The following is a 24,313-nucleotide window of genomic DNA, read 5'->3' as shown; positions in this document are numbered from 1 at the left end:
CAAGACTTTTAAATATCTAATGAGATTTCCTAGGAGAGAATGGTTCTGATCACTATATACACACATTTATATATCTATATCAGATCATAATACATATGCATATATATATATGTGTGTGTGTATAGACATACATACATCCTTCCTTTTGATTTCTATAGCACCATTTCTCCATAGCAGTTAAAAACTTGTACAGAATTAGTTCTGATCTATAAAGGAATTATTAAATCTAATACCTTGCATAGGAGATCAGCAACATTCTTTCTTATTGCTTCTGACTTCAGAGTCCAAGTCAACCCACATTATTGAGGACAATATACACACCAAATTAAGCCCTTGATTTGAAAAACTGTGTTGTATTCCAAAAGTTTGTTGTAAATTCATCATTGGGATTTTAGAATCAATTTTCCCAAGACAAACATTTAGCTCTAAAATTCTGATTTTGTGAGAGGTTGTAATGGTATCTAGAGAAATCATTATATCATAAGAAACACAAACACACCTGGACTTCAAGATTTGGACTTAATTAGTCTTATGAAAATAGACATGATACTTAACCTCTCCAAAGCTCAGTTTCCTCATTTATTAACTTATAATAATACATGCACTATTTATTTTGGATAGATTTCCCTCCCAAAGTACCTGGGATTTAACTACTTTTGTAATTTATGTAGTATGTATTTGCATTTGTTTCCTTAGTTAATAGGTAAGCACCTTCAAAGTGGGGGTTGTTTCATTTCTTTGTACTTGTATTTCTAGTGTCTGATACAGTGATTGATACAGAGTAGGTGCTCAAAAAATATTTTTCATTAATAGGGAAATTTTAAGGAAAGTTCTTTGTAAACTATAAAGGATTTAAGTTAAATGGGAACTGTAATTAATTTGTAAAAGACCATCCTAAAATATAGTATGCATTTTGATATCAAATTAATATAACAATATTTTTCAGTGCTAGTAATTAAATAAAATTAAACAGAAAAATAATTATTAGTTTAAAAACCATATCTTGAATGCTGGTACTTGAGTAAAAGTTTAATAAGAAAACAAATTTAATTAGAAGTAGAAACAAGCTTTCCTTCTTTCTTTCCTTTCCTACCTTTTTATTTGTATTTATTTGCCTATATTTGTAATTTTATTGGTTTAAGAAACTAAAGTGTGGAAAATCCTTCTAACCAATGCATATTGTCACTTTTTGTGCATCTTTATAGTATTAGAGAGTTGTTTGAGACTTTAAGAAGCCTCCAAGTGTCAGATCTGAACTTGAATTCAGATCTTTCTGGCTCTGAGCCACCGTCTCTGTTTGTCCCCAGATATAGATATCTTTCTTCTTTCCTTCTTTCCTTCCTTCCTTCCTTCCTTCCTTCCTTCCTTCCTTCCTTCCTTCCTTCCTTCCTTCCTTCCTTCCTTCTTTCCTTCCTTCCTTCCTTCCTTCCTTCCTTCCTTCCTTCCTTCCTTCCTTCCTCCCTCCCTCCCTTTCTTCCTTCCTTCCTTCCTTCCTTCCTTCCTTCCTTCCTTCCTTCCTTCCTTCCTTCCTTCCTTCCTTCCTTCCTTCCTTCCTTCCTTCCTATCCTTCTCAGCAATTTCAAGAAGTATTATAACAGATATCAGTGTTTCATTTTCATGCTTCATTTTAAGACTGTTGACTTTATTTTTTATTTGATTTTTTTATGAAGAGCCAGCATTAGGTTGATTTTTGGATCACAAATTGAATGTGGAATCACTGATTCTCTAGAGTCAGTAGGGACTTCAGAAATCATGAAATCTATCAGTAACCCCTGATCATCAAGTATCTGTATTATCAATGTAATAATATCAAGTATTAGATATCCACTGATATCTAATCTCCCTACCTCCTGAGGCTACTCGTTCAACTTTCGGAGCTGCTCAAATTGTTAGAAAGCTTTACCTTACATTGAGATTTAGTCAGGTTGTTAAAATTAATTGTGACTTCCAGAGCCAAGCATAAAGAGTATAATCCATCGTCTAGCTGATAACCCTTCAAAAGACCTCAGATAGTTGTCATTTCAGTGTTAAATCCATCACTTATGTTCAACAAACACTTGTTAGGTGCCTTCTGTGTTTAGGCCACTGTGCTGGCCCTGGTCAAATCATTTAAACTTGTTTGCCTCAGTTTTCTCATCTATAAAATGAGCAGGAGAAGGAAATGGCAAACCATTCTAGTATCTTTGCCAAGAAAAACCCCCAATGGGGTCATGAAGAGTCAAACACAACTGAAAAAGAATGAACAACAGCAGCTGGATATATAAAAACAAAATTATCTGTGCCTTCAAGGAGATTATATTTCACTTTTTTTTCCTCACTCAGTCTCTTCTTTTCTTCTGGTTAAACTTCCTTAGTTCCTTCTTACATTCCATGTGAGTCATGGTCCATAGTCCTTCATTATCCTGCTCACTTTTCTCTGGGTATTTTTCAATGGGGAGAAGAAAGGGAAATAAGCACTTATATATTGCTACTATGTGCCAAGCACTGTGCTAAACACTTTTACATTTGATCCTCATAAAATCTGGTGAGGTGGGTACAATTATTATCCTATCTTATAGTTGAGAAAACTGAAGCATCTAGAGGTTAAATAACTTGACCACGGTCACACATCTCCTAAGTGTTTGAGGCCAGATGTGAACCCAGGTCTTCCTAGGTCCAGACTGAATTCTCTATTCACTGTGCCACCAGCTACCTCAGTGCCAGCATGTCATTTATGTAGCACCTCAGCATTTCACAAACCACGTTCTTCATAACTACCTGGTGAGGTAGGTAGTACAAGTTTTATTATATTGTTGAGTTGTTTCAGTCGTGTCCAATTTCTTATGACCCACTTTGGGGTTTTCTTGGCAAAGATGAAGTAGAGTGGTTTACCTTCTCTGGCTCATTTTACAAATGAGGAAACTAAGGCAAATAGGGTTAAGTGACTTGCCCAGTCTCACACAGCTAGTAAATGTCTGAGGCCAGATTTGAACTCAGAAAGATGAATCCTCCTGACTCCAGGCTCAGCACTCTATCCACTGTGCCACCTAGCTGCCCCTGATTTTATCGACAAAGATATAAGAAGCTTTGTCAAACACTTTGTCCAAATACAGCATACTGTGTCTTTGGTATTCCATGACTCTATCGTGCTTCTGCTTTACGATGCTTCAGTGAACTGTGATTTCATCAGTGTGGTGATGAAATCCCTTTCTACATTTGACTTATACTTCCTCTATTGATGTTATTACAAATCTAAGATGATAAAGTGAATTCTTTTTTTTTTTTTTTTTTACAGTTTCTGTGGACAAAACATTTATCACCCTGCAAACATCTTGTTGATAAGCCTTTTTTGCACTCAGATTTGCTAATCTCTGTAGATAACAGACAAGCATCCACTCCTAGATCTGCATTTGAAGCCTTTCCAATTTGGTACCACCTACCAGAACTTTGACAACCTAAGGTCATTATGTTAGGACTTTAGTGAAGAAATCAGTAACCTGTCTGTTCACCCTGTTAACAAAAAGGGAAATACTGTTGGTCTAGCAGACTTGTTCTTGATAAACACATGCTGGATCTTGATGATCACTGTTTCCTTTATAAATGTTCAAAAATGATCTCTTTAAATTTCTGGAATCTTAAAATCCCCAAATCATCTAGAGGTTAAAAATTCTAGAATTTTTTTTTTAAGAATTAAAATTTTAGCTGCCCACAGATTGAGCATTTTCTTGCTCTCATCCCACTTTTGTTAAAAATTAAGACATTTTTGCATCCTTAACCCCTTGATACTTTTCCCATTCTCTATGACTTTTTAAAGAGATTGCTTATAGCAACTAAGCAATATCAGCTGCTGTTTTTTTAAAAAAATACTCAGGTGCAGTAAGTTCAGTTATGATGACTTGAACTAATTAAGGGAAGCTATGTATTCTCTTACTGTCTTCTCCACATTTCTTGGCTTTCAAGTTCCCATTATTTATTTTTCTTCTGTTCTCCCCAATCCATAGATTATTCCTCCTCACAGAGAAAAATAGGAGAAAAATAAGAGTTCCTTCTCTCTGTTATCATTATCCTACCATATAACTTGAGCAGCATTACATGTTATGGAGAAAAAAACAACAGGATTTCTGGTGAGAGTACCTGTATTCAGATTCCAATTATATACTGGTGACCTTGGGCAAGTCATATTCTCTTGGACATTGGTCCCCAAACTGGGCATTGGAAGTAGATGACCATTTTGTTATCTTTTTTTACTTTGTTTCCAGCACCCCCTCATTCTGTATTTCAGTAGAGGGTTCTCTATTCCTGTAAGACTGTATTACTCTTCTTTTGTATGGATCATTTGTTAACATAGCCATCTCTTCATTTACTATATATGGTTTTTCAAATGTAAGTTGGCTAATGAGTTTATCTACATCATTCTCTTTAGTGCCTGGCACTTAATAGGTGTCTAATAAATAGTTATTGACTGACTAGATAGATATACTTTTTCTTCATTGTTCAAATTTTGTGTTGGTGGGATTTTTTCTTTAAAGAGTACTATGCCTCTAGGGCTGACTTCATTGGTAGAATTAATGGCGATGAGATCCTACCTATCTCTTTTTTTTCAACTCTGAAACCTGTGATATTCATCAGATTATATCTGTGTTTTCTTGTTGCTTCGTGAACAATAAGAAGTAGGAGAGGTTGTTTCCTGATGTGACCAGATAGAGATTACATGTAAGGAGGAATAATGGGGCTTAAAAGGATGTATTTATACTGGCTGAATTCAAAGAATACCTATTCAGTGTTTATTTTGTGCAAGGTACTGTAGTTTAGATACAAAGATTAAAAATTAGTTCATCTCTGACTTGAAGGGACATTTAGTATATTAGTGGAATTCAACATGTTTACAAGTAAGTGCGATATTAGAGAGAAGGTGCCAAGGACAAAGAAGAGATAAGAAAAAGAAAGTTTTAGGCAAGATAACTTTCAGTTTTGGGGGATAAGAGAAGGCTTTGTGGAGGGTTTGGATCTTTAAGAAGTCCATCTACAGATGGATATGGACGAGTGAAGCAGAGAGTGTTCCAAGTAAGAAAGGCAGCACGAGTCAAAACATAGAAAGGGACTGAGTTTTGCCTGATGAAAGGTAGAAAAAAGGGGGCAACTTTATTGCTTTGTGTTCTTGATGAAAGGGAGAGGAAGGGGAAGGAAACTTAGGTCAGATAGGTTTCTGCAAGTGAAATGACCAGGTTTTGGGGTGGATGGAGAAGGCACCTTTCTAGCTATGTGTATGGAACTGTCAGAAGTTAGGTGTTTTTGACTGGAGACTGCATAAATAATCTTTAAATTTGAGTTCGCAAGCATTTCTTCTCTACTGTGGCTTCAAAACTGTGTTTAATTTAGTTATCAGTGCCTTATTGCTTTGTTCTGAAAATGTGCTCAGTCATAGTTTGATATTCCCAAACAGCAAAGATCTTGTCTAAATGGCTTGTTTGAATAAGTTTCCCTGCCTTGCATGTGATGGACTTTAATATATATGATACCCTGATAGTCATGACATAAGAGCCTCAGAAGAAGGACTTAGAGGTATTTGAGTGGATAATAAAACAAGAATTTATTAAGCCCCTTTTGTATAACAAGCAATGTGCTATGGTGCGGGTGATTCAGAGATAAGAATGAATCTCTTCCTTGGCGTAAAGTTTTGAGGAAAAAGCATTGATTCTAGAGAAAGAGGACCTTACATTCTGTTAGAAAAGATGTGCAACATATGCAAAATAAATACAAGGGTTTGTTTTTTTTTTTTTTTGGTGGGGGGTGAGAGGCAGATGTAAAGCACCAGTAACTGGGTTGACCCAGCACAGAGACTTCATGTAAAAGGTGGTGCTTGAGCTGAACTTTGAAGGAAACTAGGGAGTGTGAGTGAAAAAAAAGGGTGAGCAATTCGGGCTTAGAGAAAACATAGTACGTAGACCTTTAGATGGAAGATTAAATGTGGTTTAAGGCACAGCAAGAACAGTATGACTAGACTGTAGTCTGCAGACTATCTATGAAAGGTAACACAACATAGAAGTCTGGAAAGGTAGGCTGGGGCCAGGTTGTAAAGGAATTTACAAAGCCAACTCACTGCAGGAGTTTATAATTGCTTCTAGATAATAGGGAGCCATTGAAGCTTGTTGAGTAGGGGTGTTGACTTGATCAGACTGGTGCTTTACAAAAATCACTTTAGCAGTTTTGTGGAGAACTGATGTGTGTGTGTGTGTGTGTGTGTGTGTGTGTGTGTGTGTGTGTGTGAGAGAGAGAGAGAGAGAGAGAAACAGAGATAGACACACACAGAGACAGACAGATACAGAAGGAGAGACAGAGGAAGAGACAGATAGAGAAAACTGGAGGCTTGGCTTTATGGAAGAACTTGGCTAAGAATCCTTCAGGAGGAGAAGGTATGTCTAGGTTTTAGTCTACATGGAAGGTGATAAATACCCTACATCTACGAGAGCCCAGAGTCAAGGAAGTACTGTTAGGGAGGGAGACTAGACCAATGATTTTATTTGGATAGAGAAATCCAAAATGAGGAGACTTATTTTATGCCAGTATTGACAGTGGTTATATTAATATGATTATTGGGAAGTCTGTAGAAATCTTGCATAAGTTGGCATTTTCCCCATTTTCTTTAACCTCATTTCCTGGGTCTAGATGAAGTGATTTCATTTCAAAAAGGGTCCAGCCACAATGTGCAAGTTAGTCAGCTAGCGTTGTGGTTTTGAAGCGTAGATTCTGGAAAAATTGAAGCAAAGTGCATTGGCAGAATCAGAAAGTTATGCCTTTCACCCTTGACAAATTTATTGAAATACAAAGTGTGAAAAATGTACAACAAATCCATCTTTCTGGGATAGCGTAAGCTTTGTACTTCTGGGAGACAATAAACTCATTACATGATATCTAAATTTCTCTTCTGATTTTCTGGTTTGAGATTAGAGTAAGTTCTGCATAGTTTCACTTCAGCATTACATTGATGCAGATTAAAACTGTTGCTTCCTGTTCTCTTAATCATCACTTTTTACATTTAAGTGTATTTATATTTTAAATGACTTTTTTTGGGGGATGTATTGAATGCAATTTAATAAAGTGACCAGATTTTAAGCATCCCCTTTTTATATCAACACGAATATCCTTAAGCAGGAATGTCCTTGATTTTTCCCTTTTTGAAACAGATTTGTTTTATAGATATTAATGCCATTTTCCAATATGAAATATGATCTATTGAGAAGATAGTTATTTAGTCTGTACTCTTCTTTGGGGCTTCTAGATGTATTCTCACTTCTGGCTTCATCTTCACACCCACATATTCCTAACAAGATGATTCATGTGCGTGTGCCTTTGCTCCTGTCCTTTTGGAAGTTTCAAGTTTCACTACTAATCTGAAGTTAGTATTTGCACATCTGAATCATCTTTCATCATTCGAATGTCAAAAGGGAAAATCAAATCAGCAAATATTTATCAAGCACCTCCTGGGTACAAAGAACTATGCTATGCACCCTGAAGATTTCAGAAAAAAAAAGATTGATTTGCTTTCTTCAACAAATTTGCAGTCTAGTTGGAGGTATCCCTCCAACAAAAGAACAATAAAGACAAAAAAGATAAAGAGTTAATGATACCATAAAATTCAAATGAATTTATGAAAATAATAGAAGAGATGTCACAATCCAACATGTAATCAGTTAACTGTGGAATGAGTGATACAGGCATTGATCACATATTGACCTGGTGTGTCAGAGAAGGAAAAAAAATCATTTCAAACTAAGGGTTGTTCATCTTTCTCTACTTAGGTCAGCAGACTCTGATGCTGCTTTGAAGTTATAGATTCTCCAGATTGCTGGTTTAGGTCACTTAGACGTAAGCACTAGAGAAAGGACTTGATTGGACAGCTGTGGAAAAGTAGCTTGGGGTCAGATCGTGGAGAGTCTTGAATTCCATTTTAAGCTGAACTCATAATCTAGGCAGCTGAGAGGATTAAAGATCTTTGAGCAGGACAGTGACACCATCAAAATTACATTTTAGGAATGATTTTTGTCTGTAGTATGCATGTGGACATGAGACTGAAGGCAGGAAAGAATAGGATGCAGTTACGGTAACTCAGTGGTGAGGAGGCAACATCATGTAATAGAAGTTCTATGAGATTGCTAATTAGAAGACGTGAGTATATATGTGAGCTGCCGTTTATTAATTGTGTGATCTTGGTTAAGTCACTGAATTTCTCTGATCCTTAATTTCATCCTTGAGGTACTTTTCAGTAATAACATTCCGAGACTTTGGATGATTACAATAGCTAGCATTTTTATAGCATTGTAAGGTTAGGAAAGCACTTTTGATTTTCACAGCAACCCGTGAAATAGGGAAGGTTATTATCCTTATTTTATAGATGAGGAAACTGAGGTTACAAGAGGTTTATGACTTGTCCAAGGTCATGCAGCTGCTATTGGGGACAGAATTTGAACTCAAATCTTCCTCTGTTCATTGCGCCACCTCGCTGCCTGATGGGAAGAAGAAGCAGTATAGAGTGGTACATAGAAAGCACATGCATATGCACATAATACATACACCTTCACATGTACACACATACCTACACAGATATACATGTGTGTTTTTTTGGGGGGGTGTATGTGTGTAAAAACAAACATTGATTTTTGGAAACAGAGGACCTGGATTGAGTTACCTCGATAGCTTTATGTATGACGTTGGGCAAATCATCTGGCCCTTTTGATCCTCCATCTGCTCATTTGTAAAATCACTTTTTAAGTGTAGGCATCTATATTATCCACCCTATAGAGTTCTGAGAGGAGTGCCTGTGTAAGCCACAAGCTGTACATAAACATAGCAGCAGCTATTATTGAATTAGGGTGGTGGCTGTGGGAATAGGAAGGAAGGGGTAAATATGAGAGGGGAAAAAGGGTAGTGAATTTCCTACTTGTTTAATAATTTTGCTGGTAAAACAGATTAGGACAGGAATAGAGGAAGGTTCTGGAATCTGTAAAGGGTGGGAACATTCACTAAGGATGTCCCAAAGGGCTCTACATTCCCATAGTTAACTCTGTTTATTCTACCTTATGAGGACGGTTCCAGGTGAAACAGTCATTGCTGAGGGGCACAGTGCCAAGATTGTGAGATTTGGAATCAGAGAACCTGACTTCAGAGTCTGAACCTGCTGTTTACTACACTGTGATCTTGAACAAATCGCAAATCCCCTTGCTCTCAGTTTCTTCTGTAAAATGAGGTATTCCTCCTTGCACTCTGTATGTCTGTTTATCTATCAGTTTATCATCTCTCTCTGTCTTTCTTATATGTATACTTTATATCTTATATATCCTTGCATGCTGTGCTCCCCATTAGAATGTAATTTCTTTGAAGAGAATGGAATACAAATTGTTTTCCTCTTCCTTTATCCTTAGCACTTAGTACAGTGCCTAGCATATAGTAAGGCCTTAATAAATGCCTGTTGACTGACTGTTGCCTTGTTGAACTTGACAACTTAAGGTTTCTTGCCACTCTAAATATAACATCTTATAGTTATGAGTAAATTCTTTTAAATTATATTTTGTGGGCATGTATTATAACAATTCTTTTAAAAAAATTGTGATAAATTTTGCCTTAGCACATTTATAGATACCTAGTGTATCCCTTCCAATGAACAAACCTTGGAAGCAGTTAAATAAAACTTTCCAAAGAGTGATTATAATTCATAGTACACACAGCCTTACACTTTAATGAGATCCCGCCATTTTGGAAAACAGTTTGGAGTTATGGAAGAAAAGTTATAGAATTATAAGTTTGCTTTGACCTAGTAGCCATCTCTTTTCTGGGGTTTATATATCAAGGAATTTACTTCATACAAGGAAGACTTATCTGTATGAAGAAATTTATAGCAGTATTATTTTTAATAGTAAACAATTTAATAAGAAACTGCCTGATGATTGAGGAATGATTGAGCAAATGTATAGTATATAGAATTGATGGAATATTACTGTTTTGTAAGGAAAGGGATGGGTAAGGATATAACTACACCTGTTACATCATGAATCTAGAGAACTTTCAGATGAGAAAATTTTTGCAGCACAGGCAGCCACTTTTTCTACATTTGCAATCTTAGAGAGTTGCCTAGAGTTCTAAGAGGTCAGGTAACTTGTGTAATGTCACTCAGCCAATAGGTGTCTAGGCAGCTGTAATTTTACATAATTTTAAGAATTCAAAGGAAGAGGATAGTTACATGAAGTGATGCAGAGTTAACAAAACAGAACAGAAAGAACTAGATGAATCAGTGAAGACATCTTTAAACAGCAATTGAAACTCATAAAATAATGGTTTTGTTACAGCACCTTTTGTCCTTTGCTTTGATTCTTCTGTGGATTGATGATGTCCTCAATGGAAATATTGCTGTGAATATTTTCTTCTGAGATTTTCTCATCTATTCTCTTTCACTTTTCCAGCTTTTTTTTTTTTTTAAATCTTGTACCGCATAGTTTTGATACTAACTTAAAAATCTAGTAGCGTCAAATCTCCTTCATTTCTTTTTTTTCATCGCTTGACTCAATCAACAGGTGTTTATTACGTGCTAGGCTCTGGGTATACAAATACAAAAAAATTAAACAATTCCTATTGTCAAGAAGGCTACATTTCATTGGGAGAGACAATATGCACATACATAGAAACCATAGGGCTTAGAAGAGTGAAAGTAGAAGAAATGAAGACACCATTTGTGGATGGTTTTCCTGAAGGCATCAGAAAGCCACAAAAGGAAGAAGAGAGAATTGTAGAGAGTGGAGGAAGTTGATCAAGTGAGGGTTGAAAGATGGAGAAGATATGGGTGTGTTGTTTAGCAGCACAGAAGCAACCAGTAGATAAGAGACTGAAGATTAGTAAAAGAATGGGGTTTAGAAGGGGAATCTGCTAGAGAAGATGAAATAGAATGAAGTCACTTGTGCAGGTAGAGAGGTTTAATCATGACAAGAAAGGCCACTTCATGTGGTGTAGAAAGGTGAAAGGCATCTAAGTAATGGGAGGTGAGGTGGAGGGGAGAAGAGGGAACTTTTGTTGAAAGAACTCAATTTTTAAAAAATAATTATTTTATTTGTTTTCACGGTTCTATAATCACTTCCATATATCTTAGATTTTCTCTCCCTTCCTCCTCACTTCCTCGCTGAGACAGCGTGCAATCTTATATAGGTTCTACACATACATTCCTATTTAAATACAATTTCACCTTAGTTATGTTGAATAGAAGAATTAATGAATGGGAGAAACCATAAAACAAAACGAAACATAACACAAAAGAAAACAGTCTGCTTCATTCTATGATCAAGTTCCATAGTTCTTTCTCTGGATATGGAAGGCATTTTGCCTCAAAAGTCCATTGGGAAGTTTTTAGGGCCTTGCATTGCTATGAAGGACTAAGTCTACCAGAAAAATTCCTTGCACATTGTGGTTGTTATTATGCACAAAGTTCTTCTGGTTCTGCTCCTTTCATTCAGCATCAGTTCATATAAGTCTTTCCAGGACTCTCTGAAGTCTTCTGTTCATCATTTCTTATAGCACAGTAGTATTCCATTACATTCATATACCACAACTTGTTCAGCCATTCCCCAGTTAATGGGCATCCCCTTGATTTCCAGTTTTTGGCCACCACAAAGAATGCTGCTATAAATATTTTTGTACATGTGGGGCCCTTTCCCATTTTTATGATCTCTTTGGGATACAGTCCTAGAAGCAGTATTCCTGGGTCAAAGCGTATGCACATTTTTGTAGTCTTTTGGGCACAATTCCAAATTGCTCTCCAGAATGGTTGGATCAGCTTACAGCTCCACTAACAAAGAATGAGTTGAACTCATTTTTTTCAGTGAATTTAGAAAGAATGGGGAGATGAGGTTTTACGGGAGGCTAGAGAAGGGATCGAAATGTTTTGAATAGCCACTGTGGTGAGTGGGAGACTAAATTGATTAGGCAGATGTAAAAAGATTGCCTTGCTGCAGTGAGGGCCCAGTTCAGATTATGTAACATGTGATTGTAGTGGTCCCGGTCAGCATGGTTTTGTGACATACTTCAACTCCATTCACCAGCATGTGGCAAATTGAAAAATGGTGGGAATGATATGAGTTTATGACTTGGTAAAGCATGATGGTTAATAGCATAAAGGGCAAGGGACTCCAGCATAGGATTTAGTGTTCACTAAAAGCTTGAGATAGGGAAGGCAAGAGAGTGCAGCTGTTGCAGATGTGATGCCCTGGAAAAGAATTTAAGCATGAAGGGAAGGACTGGCGATATTCTCAGTATTAAGAGTTGGAAGTATGACAAATGAATAAATGATAAGATTTTTCATTGTGAACTGTTTTGCAGATAGTTGTTAAAAAATTGACAGTACAACCCTGTACTTTGGTCCAGTGTTACTTTTAAAATCTTTGTAGTTTCCTGTTTTTTTATTGTTCTTGTTTTTATCTATGAATTAATCTCTCACATTTATATAGCACTTCTCAGGATTCTTTCACAGATAGATACTAGACTGGAATTTATGCACCTCAGGCCAAATTCTAACTTAGCCACTTAGGAGTTTTGTGACACTAGGCAGTTTATTTTTCTTTCTCTGTGCCTCAGTTTCTTCATCTGAAAAATGATGAGACTCCATGGCTTCTGAGATCCTCTCCTCTACATCTGTGGTCTGATTTCCTCTCCTTGTAATGCATGCAGGGCTCATTATCATTATCTTACTGGTGAAGAAGTTGAAACAGAGAAAGATTAAGTGATGTGATCATGCATATAGAGCTGTTTATTGGTAGAATCAGGATTAATAGTAATAACAACAATAATATTAATAGCTAGCATGTGTATAATACTACTATGTGCCAAGCATTTTGCCTGGTACTTTGTAACTATTATCTCATTTGATCCTCACAACAACCCCAGGAGGTAAATGCTATTATTATTCCTATTTTATAATTGAGAAAACAGGGATTATGACTTGCCTTAGGTCATTCAGCTAAAGTAAGGCTGAATTTGTACTCAGGTCTGGCTGGCTCCAGGCGTAGCACTCTCTCTACCACGCCACCTACTTTCCTAAACTGGAATCCAGATTTTCTGTCAGTGTTTTAACCTCTCCACTACACTGTTTCTTTCAACTTGTCTATTAACAGAATTATATATGTGCTTCTTTTCCTCTTCTCTTAAGTTATCTTTGACATGTTGGCAGAAAAAACATACCTTTATATTAATTAGATGATTAGATAATATTCTATGATTATTCAGAATACTGTGACACTTGGTGATGAGTAGTATTGCTCTATTTCAACATTCAGGGTGCTTTCAATTTAAAAAAAATAATTGTATAGCATTATATTCCAATTACATTATATGAGAAGAGCTTAGGAAGTCTATCACATCCATTTCATTATTGATATTGACATTCTCCTTAAGGGAAAAATTAGAATACTGAAGAATAAAGCAACTAGAGGCATATGTAAAAATGCTAGAAAAGTACAAAATATCTGATGATGTATTTCCATATGGATCACCTGTCTGAGGAGTAAATCACAATATGCAGGTTGTCCCTAAAGTCTTAGTGCTGTGATAAGACTGTTGGGATTCCCCATATTTAAGGTAGAAATGTTATTTTAGAATATATCTCTGTGTATGCTGTAGGTTCAGCCTTGCCAAAATATTTAGCAATTCCAAATTCCCACTATTAATATACATGGGTTTATAAGCAGTGAAAAGCTGGAAATAGAGAGTGATTTTATAGAGACTGTCTTAATACCCAGAACTTGAGCGGTTAACTGAAATGTGCCACTAGACTGTCTGGTTCTGTGGTTGTACGTCTTGTTGATTACAATTGTGTCAATTATGTTCGCTTCTATAAAATTAAGCTTCATAAGATTCTCAGCGATTGGAATTGAGTCTATTACCTCCACTGTGGTGTTTAAAATAGTGCTATGTACCTCATAAGTGTTTTATGGAAATGAATACTGAAGGAGATGTGTATCATATAAAATGATAGATATTAGCAAATCGTGGAACAGTTAATTGACACAGATTATCCAGTTCATAGAAGTGAAGAGTCAGGGAAATTCAAATCATAGTATTTAATCAGTTCCTACCCTGTATCTAACACTGGACTTGGAGTGGAAGCGTTATGTTCCAGTGAAAAAACAGAACACAAACAGTATTCTGGGGCTTGGGAGAAGTGGCTTCCCGATGTCGCTCTGCTAGATAGAAATCCTGGAACCTTGTGGTGAATAACTGGATGTCTCTGAGGCTTAGTTTCCTTCTCTGTAAAATGGGGATAATAGTGCCTGCCCTCCCTAACTCTCTTGGGGTGAGAGGCTTGGAAAATCAAGTAAAATGATGTATGAGAGTCCTTCAAAAACTATGAAATACGATTCTTCTTGTTGAGTTGCTTTTTGGTCATATCTGACTCTTCACAATTCCATTTTGTGTTTTCTTGGTAAAGATACTAGAGTGACTTGCCATTTCCTTCTCTGACTTATTTTAGAGATGAGATAATGGAGGCAAACAGGGTTAAATGACTTGGCCAGGATCATGCAGCTAGTAAGTGTCTGAGGCCAGATTTGAATTCAGGAAGATGGGTCTTCCTAACTCCAGACCTGGCACTCTGTCTACTGCACCACCTAGCTGCACCCCCCAAATGTTAGCATATAAAAGAAATATGAAACTTTGCTCCTTTGTATTCCTTCAGTAGAGCTTGCATCTTCACAGAAACAAATTTTCAGAACTAGAAGGCAAAGAAGAAGTCACCTAGTCTGTCCTATAACTGTACTTCTAGAAACTCCTCCCAACAAGTGGTCATTCAGCCTAGATGAAGGCTGGAAATGGGGTACTCAGACCTGAGCACACACAACTCCCACTGTGATCTGGCCAGATTAGGTGCAGTGGGACTACCAGTTTTCTTTCTGGATAGCACAATTCTAATACTGTAGCCTAAGATTAAATTAGTTTTTTTAACTGTTATGTGACACTGTCAACTCTTAAAACCTACAGATCTTCACATGGCCTGTTATCTCCAATCCTACACTTGTGCAGTTGATTTTTTGAGTCCAGGTGTAAAACTATATTTATCCTTCTCAAATTTCAGTTTCTTTTTTCTCTTCCCTCCTTCTTCCTTCCTTTTTTCTTTACAATAGATACTGAGCACTCAGTCTTGAAGATAGATGCAAAGGGCTTATTAATGAACTCACAAATTCTCTAATTATTGGTTAAAATTTATGTACAGTAGTAATGTTTTTCCCTTTGACTATTTGATAAAATAGCTTATTGTCATTTGGAAGAGAAAAGGTTCAAAACTACCATTAAAAAAGATAAATTCCATGATATAAAGATCATTCTATATTGTTTGCAATAATGTTGAATGTTTTACAAAGCTGAAAAATGTTAAGCATGCACCAAATTTATATTTGCTACTATTTAAAAATATTTCATGGCTCTTTCATAATAATAATAGAACTGAAGACCCTCTTTTATATCTACTCCTCTTAGTTCCATGTGGTATCTCTCCATTGTTCCTAAGAAATACAGAGCAATCTTTTGGCAGAATTCAGTCTTTCAGAAATTACCACAGAGCAAGTGATTTGCTCATGAGATAACATGTCTACATGAGCAGAAAACCTAAGTATTCCAATTAATTCAGTTGGTTTGTTTTATTTGAAACATTATGATTTTGAAGAAACACTTATCTTAGCAAACCTGGAATCACAATACTAAGTTAATATCTAAGGAGTATTTAAACAGGTACACTAGAACATTATGCAGAATTTTAAAAGAGGTTTTGCAGATAATAACCCCTAATTCTACTTGTAGACAATACTTAGAAAAGATGGTTTTTTCCTCTTCCCTAAAGTAGTAGTACTTTTATGGATAAAGACCAGGATCAGAGCTGTGATTTCACTGGGAGAGGAAACTCTCTTTATCAATGTAGGTTGACACCTTTTCTACCACTTGCAGTCTCCTTACCTAGAGTACAGAAGCCTAGGGTCTCATGGACGGTGTGTGTGTCAGAGCTGGGACTCTATTTACTGTACCATGCTACCTCTCATAAGATCTTTAAGCATTTAAAAAACTTGTAAGTTGAATTTATTCTCATCATTTGCAACATGGTGAAATGGAAAGAGCACTGGCTTTGAAGTCAGAAGATCTGGGTTTAAGTTCTGACTGATGTTTACTACATGTGTGACATTGGGGCAAAAACTTAACCTCTCTGAACTTCAGTTAAAATTAGAGGGGGTTAGAGTAAATGATCTCTGTGGTCCCTTTTACATCCAAATTGATGATCCTTGAAGTAACAGGAACATTAGCAATCAAAAAATTAAGTTCCTAGTGTGTGCCAGTCTCTGATGATACAAATACATTAAATGAAACCTAAACAAGAAAAATCTGCTGGCAAAAAGTAAACTTAGATTTTTTTTTTCCTATTTAGAAAAATGTGACCAAGACAATACAGAGAGAGCTATCACACCACCCACCAATAGTCTATTTATGCATGGAGAGAATCAAGACCAGTCCATCTGGGGAAATCGTTCAGATGGCGATCTCATCAGAAGTAAGTAGATTGTAATGCTTTAGTTTTACTTTGCTGGCAAAATAAAAATAAGAATTATTGACTCAGTTAAATGTGTCACATGTGATTGTGTTACTGTTATTTCTTGAAATATGTCAACAGTGTTATTTCCTGACATGGTTCCTATCCTTGATTATAAATACAGACCAGAAACAAATATATATGCAAGGCCAATTCCCATCCTTCCCACAGTAATGGAGCCAGTGAGTTCACAATCCAGCATGGGATAGCCAGCCAAAGGTTACTGGAAGACTTTGGGGACAATCCCAGCCTTTGCCTAAATGGAAAGATTATTTGACTGCTCTCCCTGTTCCCAGAATTTTAAACCCTTTTAGGTGTGTAGATCATAGGGGTGAAGGGTGTGGAAGGCTAATGTTAAAGAGCTTTTATACTGTGATCCTACCCTAAGACTTCCTGGTTCTCTTAAACAGGATTCCATGGAAATCATAGATCTAGAAATGCAAAGGAATCTCAGAACCCATCTAGTCCAGTCCCTTCATTTAAAAGATGAGTAAAATGAGAAGGATAAGTGACTTCTCCAGCGTATCAGTGACTTCCAGACTTTGAGACTTGATATTTTATTATCTTGGGTGTCTCACCACCTCTTAAAAAGTTCTATGTAGTTTGTACAACAGAACCTCAATACAACATTGTCTTCAATGTGGGAAACACCTTAAAACAAACGAGCAAATCTTGTATCACTGTCATTTTAGTCCCTTAGTAACTAAGCCAGCACATACTGGGTTATCCATGATGATTCTAGAGTACTTATTTTAAAACTCAGATGAATTAAGCTAATTTTCTCTAGGAGATTTTTGAGAGAATTTTAAGTTACTTCATGAGATAATCAGAAACATTCTGGAGTGTTACAGTCTAGCAGTGAGATTCACTACCATTTATGACTTTAGTCTGGAGCTTAAATTTCAGAATGAAAAAGCAAACAGATTTTTCTTGGCTACCACAATGACGTATTTGTGGCCTAAGTGGTGGCCAACTGATTTTCTAGGGAATGGAGGGAGGTGCTTGACAGTAATACTAACTGTATAAGACAAGTCACTGGGAGTGCCAAGAAGGTTTTCTCTGATCCACACCTGAGAAATCAGACTACTTAGATCTCTTAGAATTCCAAGAGGGAAATTAATATCAGTATGTTTTGTGATTTGATTTGCTAAATTAAAGTAAATCATAAGTATTGTATTTTTCACTTATTTGATTAGTTGTATTTACCCCAAATCTCTATGCAGGTTCTATGATGGTCAAGATCTAAGTGGTGTGTATTTGATTTTTCTAGTTGTGTTCACTGGTAAAAAATGAAAATTATTTAGTTCTGAAGGCTGTAAGAGTGGTAATATTCAATTTTTGTTTATTTGTTGTGTTTTTGTTGTTTTGGTCCAAATCAAGATTTTAGTCCAGGATTGTAAAAATAGTAATTCTCAGTCCTTGATTGTATCACTCTAGAATGTTCTTAATTATCTCTTAAGGTATGTCTTAGAGTTATCTCATTAGTGTGGGGAACTCCTAGTGTAAAAAATCCTACCACCTGATGCACATCAGCAGCTCCTCTATAGCTTTATAGTTTGAGAGAGATGCTTGAGGCCCTCAGAGTTTAACTCACAGGGCCATAGATTTAGAACTAAAGTTAGAAGCCATTCAATCCTCAACCACTCCTTTCCCAAATGAGGAGATTGAGTCCTAGAGGTCAGCTGACTGACTCATAGTCACACAACCAGCATGTGTGAGAAGTAGAACTTGAACTCAGAATCCTTTCTTCCATCCATTAAGTTTTGCTTCCTCCTGTTAAATCACCATGCTCTTTAAAATAGTATATCCAAAGGAATGTAAAAATTCTGTAGTATTTTGTTCCCCCTGTTTCTACTAATTTAAGATAGCAGAACAACTAGACTAGATTTTATTACTTATGTCACTTGACCATAGTTGAATAGTAACAGTTTAGAACTGTCTACCTTGCAGGTTTCTATTTAGACAACAGGCAGATTTGAACTTGGTAAACTTTTTAGTTGACCCAGATATCAAGCACTTCTGAATCAAATAAGTCATCAGTGTTAATTTGTTGTTCAGTTATTTCAGTTGTGTCCAACTCTATCATGACCCCATTTGGGGTTTTCTTGACAAAGATACTGGAGTGGTTTGCCATTTCCTTCTCCAGCTCATTTTACAGATGAGGAAACTGAGGTTAAGTGACTTGTCCAGGGTCACACAGCCAGTAAGTGTCTGAGGCCAGATTTGAACTCAGCAACATGAGTGTTCCTGACTCCAGGCCTGAGCTCCACCTAACTTCCCTTCTGTACTAATTTAGGTTAGTCCAATGACATAACTCTCAAAAGATAGTAGGACCATATATACTAAGAAAAATGAGTACTTTAATGAGAAATAGATACCAAAAATATATTTTGCCCCTGATTTTCTGTAGTTCTGCCCATTTATGACTATCTGAAGTAAAAACAGGAAGTGTTGAAATGGTTGAGCTAGCTGGAAATTTGCTGAGGATGAAGGTCAACTACTTGGATTAATATAGATTACTGTTTGTGGGTAACATTTTTTAATGGCAGGACTGACTTAGGCCAGTGCCCTGTTAGCCTAGGTTCAATACTTGGATGAAATGAAGCACTCATATGTCATTGAACAAGTAACAGAAGGTTAGACTATGAAGCACATTCATCAGGAATACAGTAGCACTTAGCTGCTGTAGATGTGGCCTGCATCTCTATCTTTGAAATGTGTTTGGTCAACAGGACTGGGTGTGGTGATTTGAGAGGTCTTGGGACATCCACTAAATCTGAAGGGTACATACCCACATAATATATTTGGGCACACTTTTTATGGCCTTTTAGTCTTATGCTCTGTGGGTGAATTTCTAAGAAGTGATAGGTTGAGCCTTTGGTGGAAAGTTCAATGGAATAGATTCCAAGGTTCCTTCCAACTCACAGGATTCTATGATTCTATGAATAATAGCTACCACATTGCCCCATAAAAATGTCCCTTATTGCCATGGTTTGAGAAGGCCTGATCCATTGGAAGGCCAGGAGCTTTGTGGAAATTTTAAGTTCCTTAAGTCTTCTTCTTCATTCCTGGTTTATTTTCTTCATTCACTTGGTTTATTCTGTAGGTCTCAGAGTGAGTGTATATGGCAGTACTTGCCATTTATTGTAGAGTCAAGGGGTTATTACTACCTTCGTTTCTCTGGCTAGGAAACTTGGGCATCTAGAGCCATTTTGGTTAATTCACTGGAGAATTAGGCATAATATTCATTACCTTGTGCATTATGTCTTATTTCTCCTCTAGGATGCCATATAACTTGTACTAACATATTTTTTAAACTAAGACAGTTTACCTTTAAAGCAGCTTAAATGTCCATGCTTGTTTTCACTACATGTATAGTACAGAGTATTTTCAGTTTCTGATTTTAGCTCCAGAGAAGGGTAGAGGAAAGAAATGGGAACAAAGGGACTCAAGAAATTTTGGAGGAGATCTGATGAAAGACCTATAAAATTGTACCAAGGAGGGAAGAATTAAGTCTTTGGAAAACTCCATTCACCTTGAGTACTTTGAGGTTACAGAATGGTTAACTTTCTCACTGTCTACAATCCATGTCCCTACTTTCTTTTCCCAAAGGTCACTAGCACTAAAACTTTGTATGTGTGCTCTCAGGTTGCAAAATTCAAATAAGATAAAAACTCAAGTTACTCAAATTCAGGGAGCTAAATGCTGTTTTTGGTGAAACACAAAATCTATGACCTTGAGTAGAACTGAATTGCAGTGGATTATTTTGTATATGTTTAAATTGACTTCAAAATCTGTAGTGTTGCAAGGTGTTTGCAAGGAAATACAGTTGAAAGAGAGTTAGCTTTGGAGAAGATCTACATTCATATCTCCAACCCCTTTGCTGTCTATGCAGCCTTGGGTAGGTCACTTAATCTTTTTACAGATAAATTTCCTTGTCTGTGAAAGGGGGTTTTATTAGAACTATGGGACCTAGTCTATGGTACTTAGTTCCAATTATACATCAATGTTTTTATGATCTTATGAAATCATTTACCTGAGGAAAAATTCTAAATTTATAATTTCCTAGAATAGTAGGAAATAAAGATTAATCTGTTCAAAGAAGTTGATTTAAATTTGTAGCTAAATTCTTAGTAAACTTCAAACAAATGATTGGGGCAGAATGTTGTGGTTATAAGATATTTGAAGTTACAAGATACTCAGAGTTTAAGACTGATGGTTTTGCTATGTGACCGGGGCAGGTCACTTGACTTAAAATATACAGTAGTACAAGCCTTTTCCATATCATAGGGACATAGTAAGTGGGAAGTGCTTTGTCAGCGTTATGTGTTATATAAATATGAGTTATTGTTACATAAAACTCTTTTTTGAGTAGATGATAGAGCTTGGCTTAGCATACTGAAGCATTTAGAACATTTGCCTTGTTTCATAGTGATAGTCACTGTTAGGAATGCATAGATAGATTTACAGTTCCCATCTCTTAGATGGCTCTTGGGAAAACTTGAGAGCTGAGCAACAACAGAAATTATCCTGAATTTATCCTGTCTGTATCTTGTGTGTATGTAAGTTTTTGCATTCTCTCTCTGCCCCATTAGATTGGCAAGCTTCTTATGATGAGAAATTACTTCTTTCTTTGTATCCCCAGCACTTAGCACAGTGCTTGGCACATAGTAGATGGTTCATTGGATGTTGACGCTGACCAGCAACATGAAGGGAGAGGTCACCAGCAAGTTACAGTTGTACTCTCTGAATTGCAAGGTGGGGCAGCTGACAAATATTGAAAAATTTTGCTTACAATTATCGTAAACCAACTGCTGATCCTTTTATTGATCCTGATTGTTCATACGTTGACAATTGTATATATGTTCCATTTCTACAATGTATACACAGTGATCTGGTATCCTATGGCAAAGTCATCATTTTAAAAGTAAACTCTGAAATCAGATTATTTTCACAAGTTTGGTATTACTGGTTGGTTTTCCTTTTTTCTTACTCCCTGAAACTGGAATGTATCTTTTGCCCAAGAATTCCAAAGAAATGGTTGCTTAAACTTGATTTTCCTTCCTTTGGCCTTGAGCATACAGAATTGCTCGCTGTCCCTGAACAACACAACATCTCTCTCAACAGAGCAGTCAGGGAGCATGTGTTTCCCTCTCCCTTCTAGCATCTAGCACGTTGTAAGGACCCAATAAATCTTTTACAACAATAATAGACCCTGGAAAGAGGGCTTTGGCTCACTGCTGCTCCAGGAGAGGAGGGAGCAGGGAGCAGGGAGTAACATCTGTGGTGAGTCAGGATAGAGTTGGCTCTGATTTGCAGGAGCCTTGTGGTGGCTCCCTGAGTAGAGGAGATGAGGCGGACAGCTGGCTCTCACAGAATTGGTTCTAGTGCTGGATGGTGGGGCCATAAGAAAAAAGAAACAGGCAAGAGTGTGGGAACATTTTCAAATGAACTACCCACTCTATTTTCCTTGCTTCCATGGAATCAGTTCAGACAGCTGCAGAGCCAGGAGTTCTTTCCCACTGGTTGACAGAACTTTCTCCTCTTTCCTTTGAGGGGTGGGTAGCCAGGGTTGGCAGCTTACCTCTCCATTCCCCCAGATGCTGGCTGCCCTCCTTCTTAGACTCCTTTAGGAGATAATTTATATGACGGACTATTAGCCTCATGTGCTGTGGTTGTTTTTGATTTAGTTTTCTGAGAACTGAGCTCTGGAAAGTCAAGGGAGTGGTCGCTTTGGAAATTGTTCTCTAATTAAAGGGTGTACCTCTGAGGCTGTATAAGCTGAGCATTTTCCAAATTGTTGTCAACTCTAACCTTGACCCATATGGACCACCCACTTGTGGGTCATGATTGGTTCATAGATACACATAGATGGCTTACCCCTGGGATAATACACATTGCTTTGATCAGAATGAGGACTACTGAGGTAATAAAATACATGGAAAGTTTCTCCTAATTGGTATAATTTATGTTGAAAAATGAGCCTACCCACTCAAGTTGAGAAATATTTCATTATCAAATTAGGGAAGAATTAAAAAATTCTTTTGAGAAGTTGAGAAGTCATATATTAAAACCATATTTTGATGCTAATGATTTCAGTACATTCCATAGTTAAGAGAAAACATTTTTATTTGCACTTTAATTTCAGTTAGAGTTCCACTTTGGAGATTTTGTAAAGTTATGATTTTTAGTTATAGTATACCAGAAGAAAAGCAAAAATAACTTGACATACATGAAATCTTTTGCATTTTTTTCTCTTGAGATACCTAGCATATATTAATATTATTTATCTAAATTGTAGAGCTTTGCCTCGTTTTAATGATCACTTTTTATCTTTGTAAAATAAATGTTACTGCGAGATGCCCATTTCAATTAAAGCTAATTTTTCTAATTAACCCATTATATACAAAGACTAATAACTGGATAGCCGACTTCACTTTTAAAGATTAGAATAGAGATGGAATAAGAATAACATTTTGATCTTGGTCTCTTGGGAAATTACTTATATTCCCACACATATACACATTAGTGCACGTGCATGTCTTTTGCATTTGGGTCATTTTTTTTGTACAGGTCTGATTTCATTGGTTAAGAGAACTCCTGTAATGGTGGGAGTAGGGGGATAACAAGTATTACTACTATGTGCCAAGTATTCCATTACATTTGCTATGAATTACACCTACTATGTGCCCTAGTACTGTGCTAAGGACATTATAAATATTATTTCATTTTTATCCTCACAACAATTCTATGAGGTAAGTGTTATCATTACCCCCATTTTACAGGTGAGAATAGGTACATACAGACACTAAGCAATCTTCTGAAGGACGTAAAACTAGTTAGTGTCTGAGGCCTGTCTTGAATTTAGGTCTTTCTTACTTCACCCCCATCACTCTATCCACTTCTCTACTTCTAGGGTAAGATAGGGGATATTGAAATGTTAAGTGACTTGCTCTTGGTCCTGTAGCTATTATGTGCCTGTGACAGGCCTTTCATCCAAATCTTCTTACTTTTAAGAGCCCCTCTGCACTCTATGCCATCCTATCACTTGGGTCAGAGTCTCCCATCTTAACAAGGTGCTCTATGTAGATGCGCACATATTTTTCTTCATTATTAAAGTGTCTTGAGTCTCTACCCTAGCCCTCTTTCCAGAAAGCTTATTATAACTTTGGACATTTCCTTTATACAAATGACTTTTAATTCTAAATGTTATCCTTTCTCTCCAGAATGCTTCTTTAGATTCTCTTCTGATGGAATTGTAGTTAGACTCAGCTGTTTAGTTCAAATAGTTCTCTCCTTTGTGATTTTATAGAATTCCCATGTTCTAATCAACATGCTATACTTAGATTGTAATCCCTATCCTATTTAACCAATTAAAAAACTTTTTTGTGAAGTTTTCCTATTTTAATTAAGGTGCCTAATTTCCAATAGGATGCCATCCTCTGACACCAATTCAGAATTACCCTAACTTTATGAAGCTGTTGCATTATTATTTTTTTTAAATCACTGAGCCACATGATGCTTTTCCCATGGCATTTCCTGTTTCCTCTTAAGGAATCTTTATAGTTAGCATTGCTTTATTAATTGTAAACTCTGTTTTCCTTTTCATCCTCCCTTGTTGCTGGCCATTGTATTTCTTGTAATGAAACTCACTGCAAAACTTTGCTAAATGACTGTTTTATGTAAAGGATCGTGAGTAAGATGGGCTCCTGGTTTTGCTAATCATATGTG

General features: G+C 36.5%; 1 protein-coding gene across 2 annotated transcripts in view; it reads left to right on the top strand.

Annotated features, from left to right (window-relative positions):
• MDFIC (MyoD family inhibitor domain containing) overlaps nt 1–24,313 on the top strand; it is a 129,596-nt gene that overhangs the window by 6,482 nt on the left and 98,801 nt on the right. For both annotated transcript variants that reach the window (XM_072652983.1, XM_072652984.1), the window contains exon 3: nt 16,421–16,543. In XM_072652983.1, the coding sequence (XP_072509084.1) occupies nt 16,421–16,543 (123 nt within the window). The remainder of the gene's footprint in view (nt 1–16,420; nt 16,544–24,313) is intronic.

The sequence above is a fragment of the Notamacropus eugenii genome, chromosome 3 (genome assembly GCF_028372415.1).
Source record: "Notamacropus eugenii isolate mMacEug1 chromosome 3, mMacEug1.pri_v2, whole genome shotgun sequence".
Lineage (NCBI taxonomy): Eukaryota > Metazoa > Chordata > Mammalia > Diprotodontia > Macropodidae > Notamacropus > Notamacropus eugenii.
Note: the sequence above shows the minus strand (reverse complement) of the source record. Positions and strands in the feature narration are given on the sequence as shown.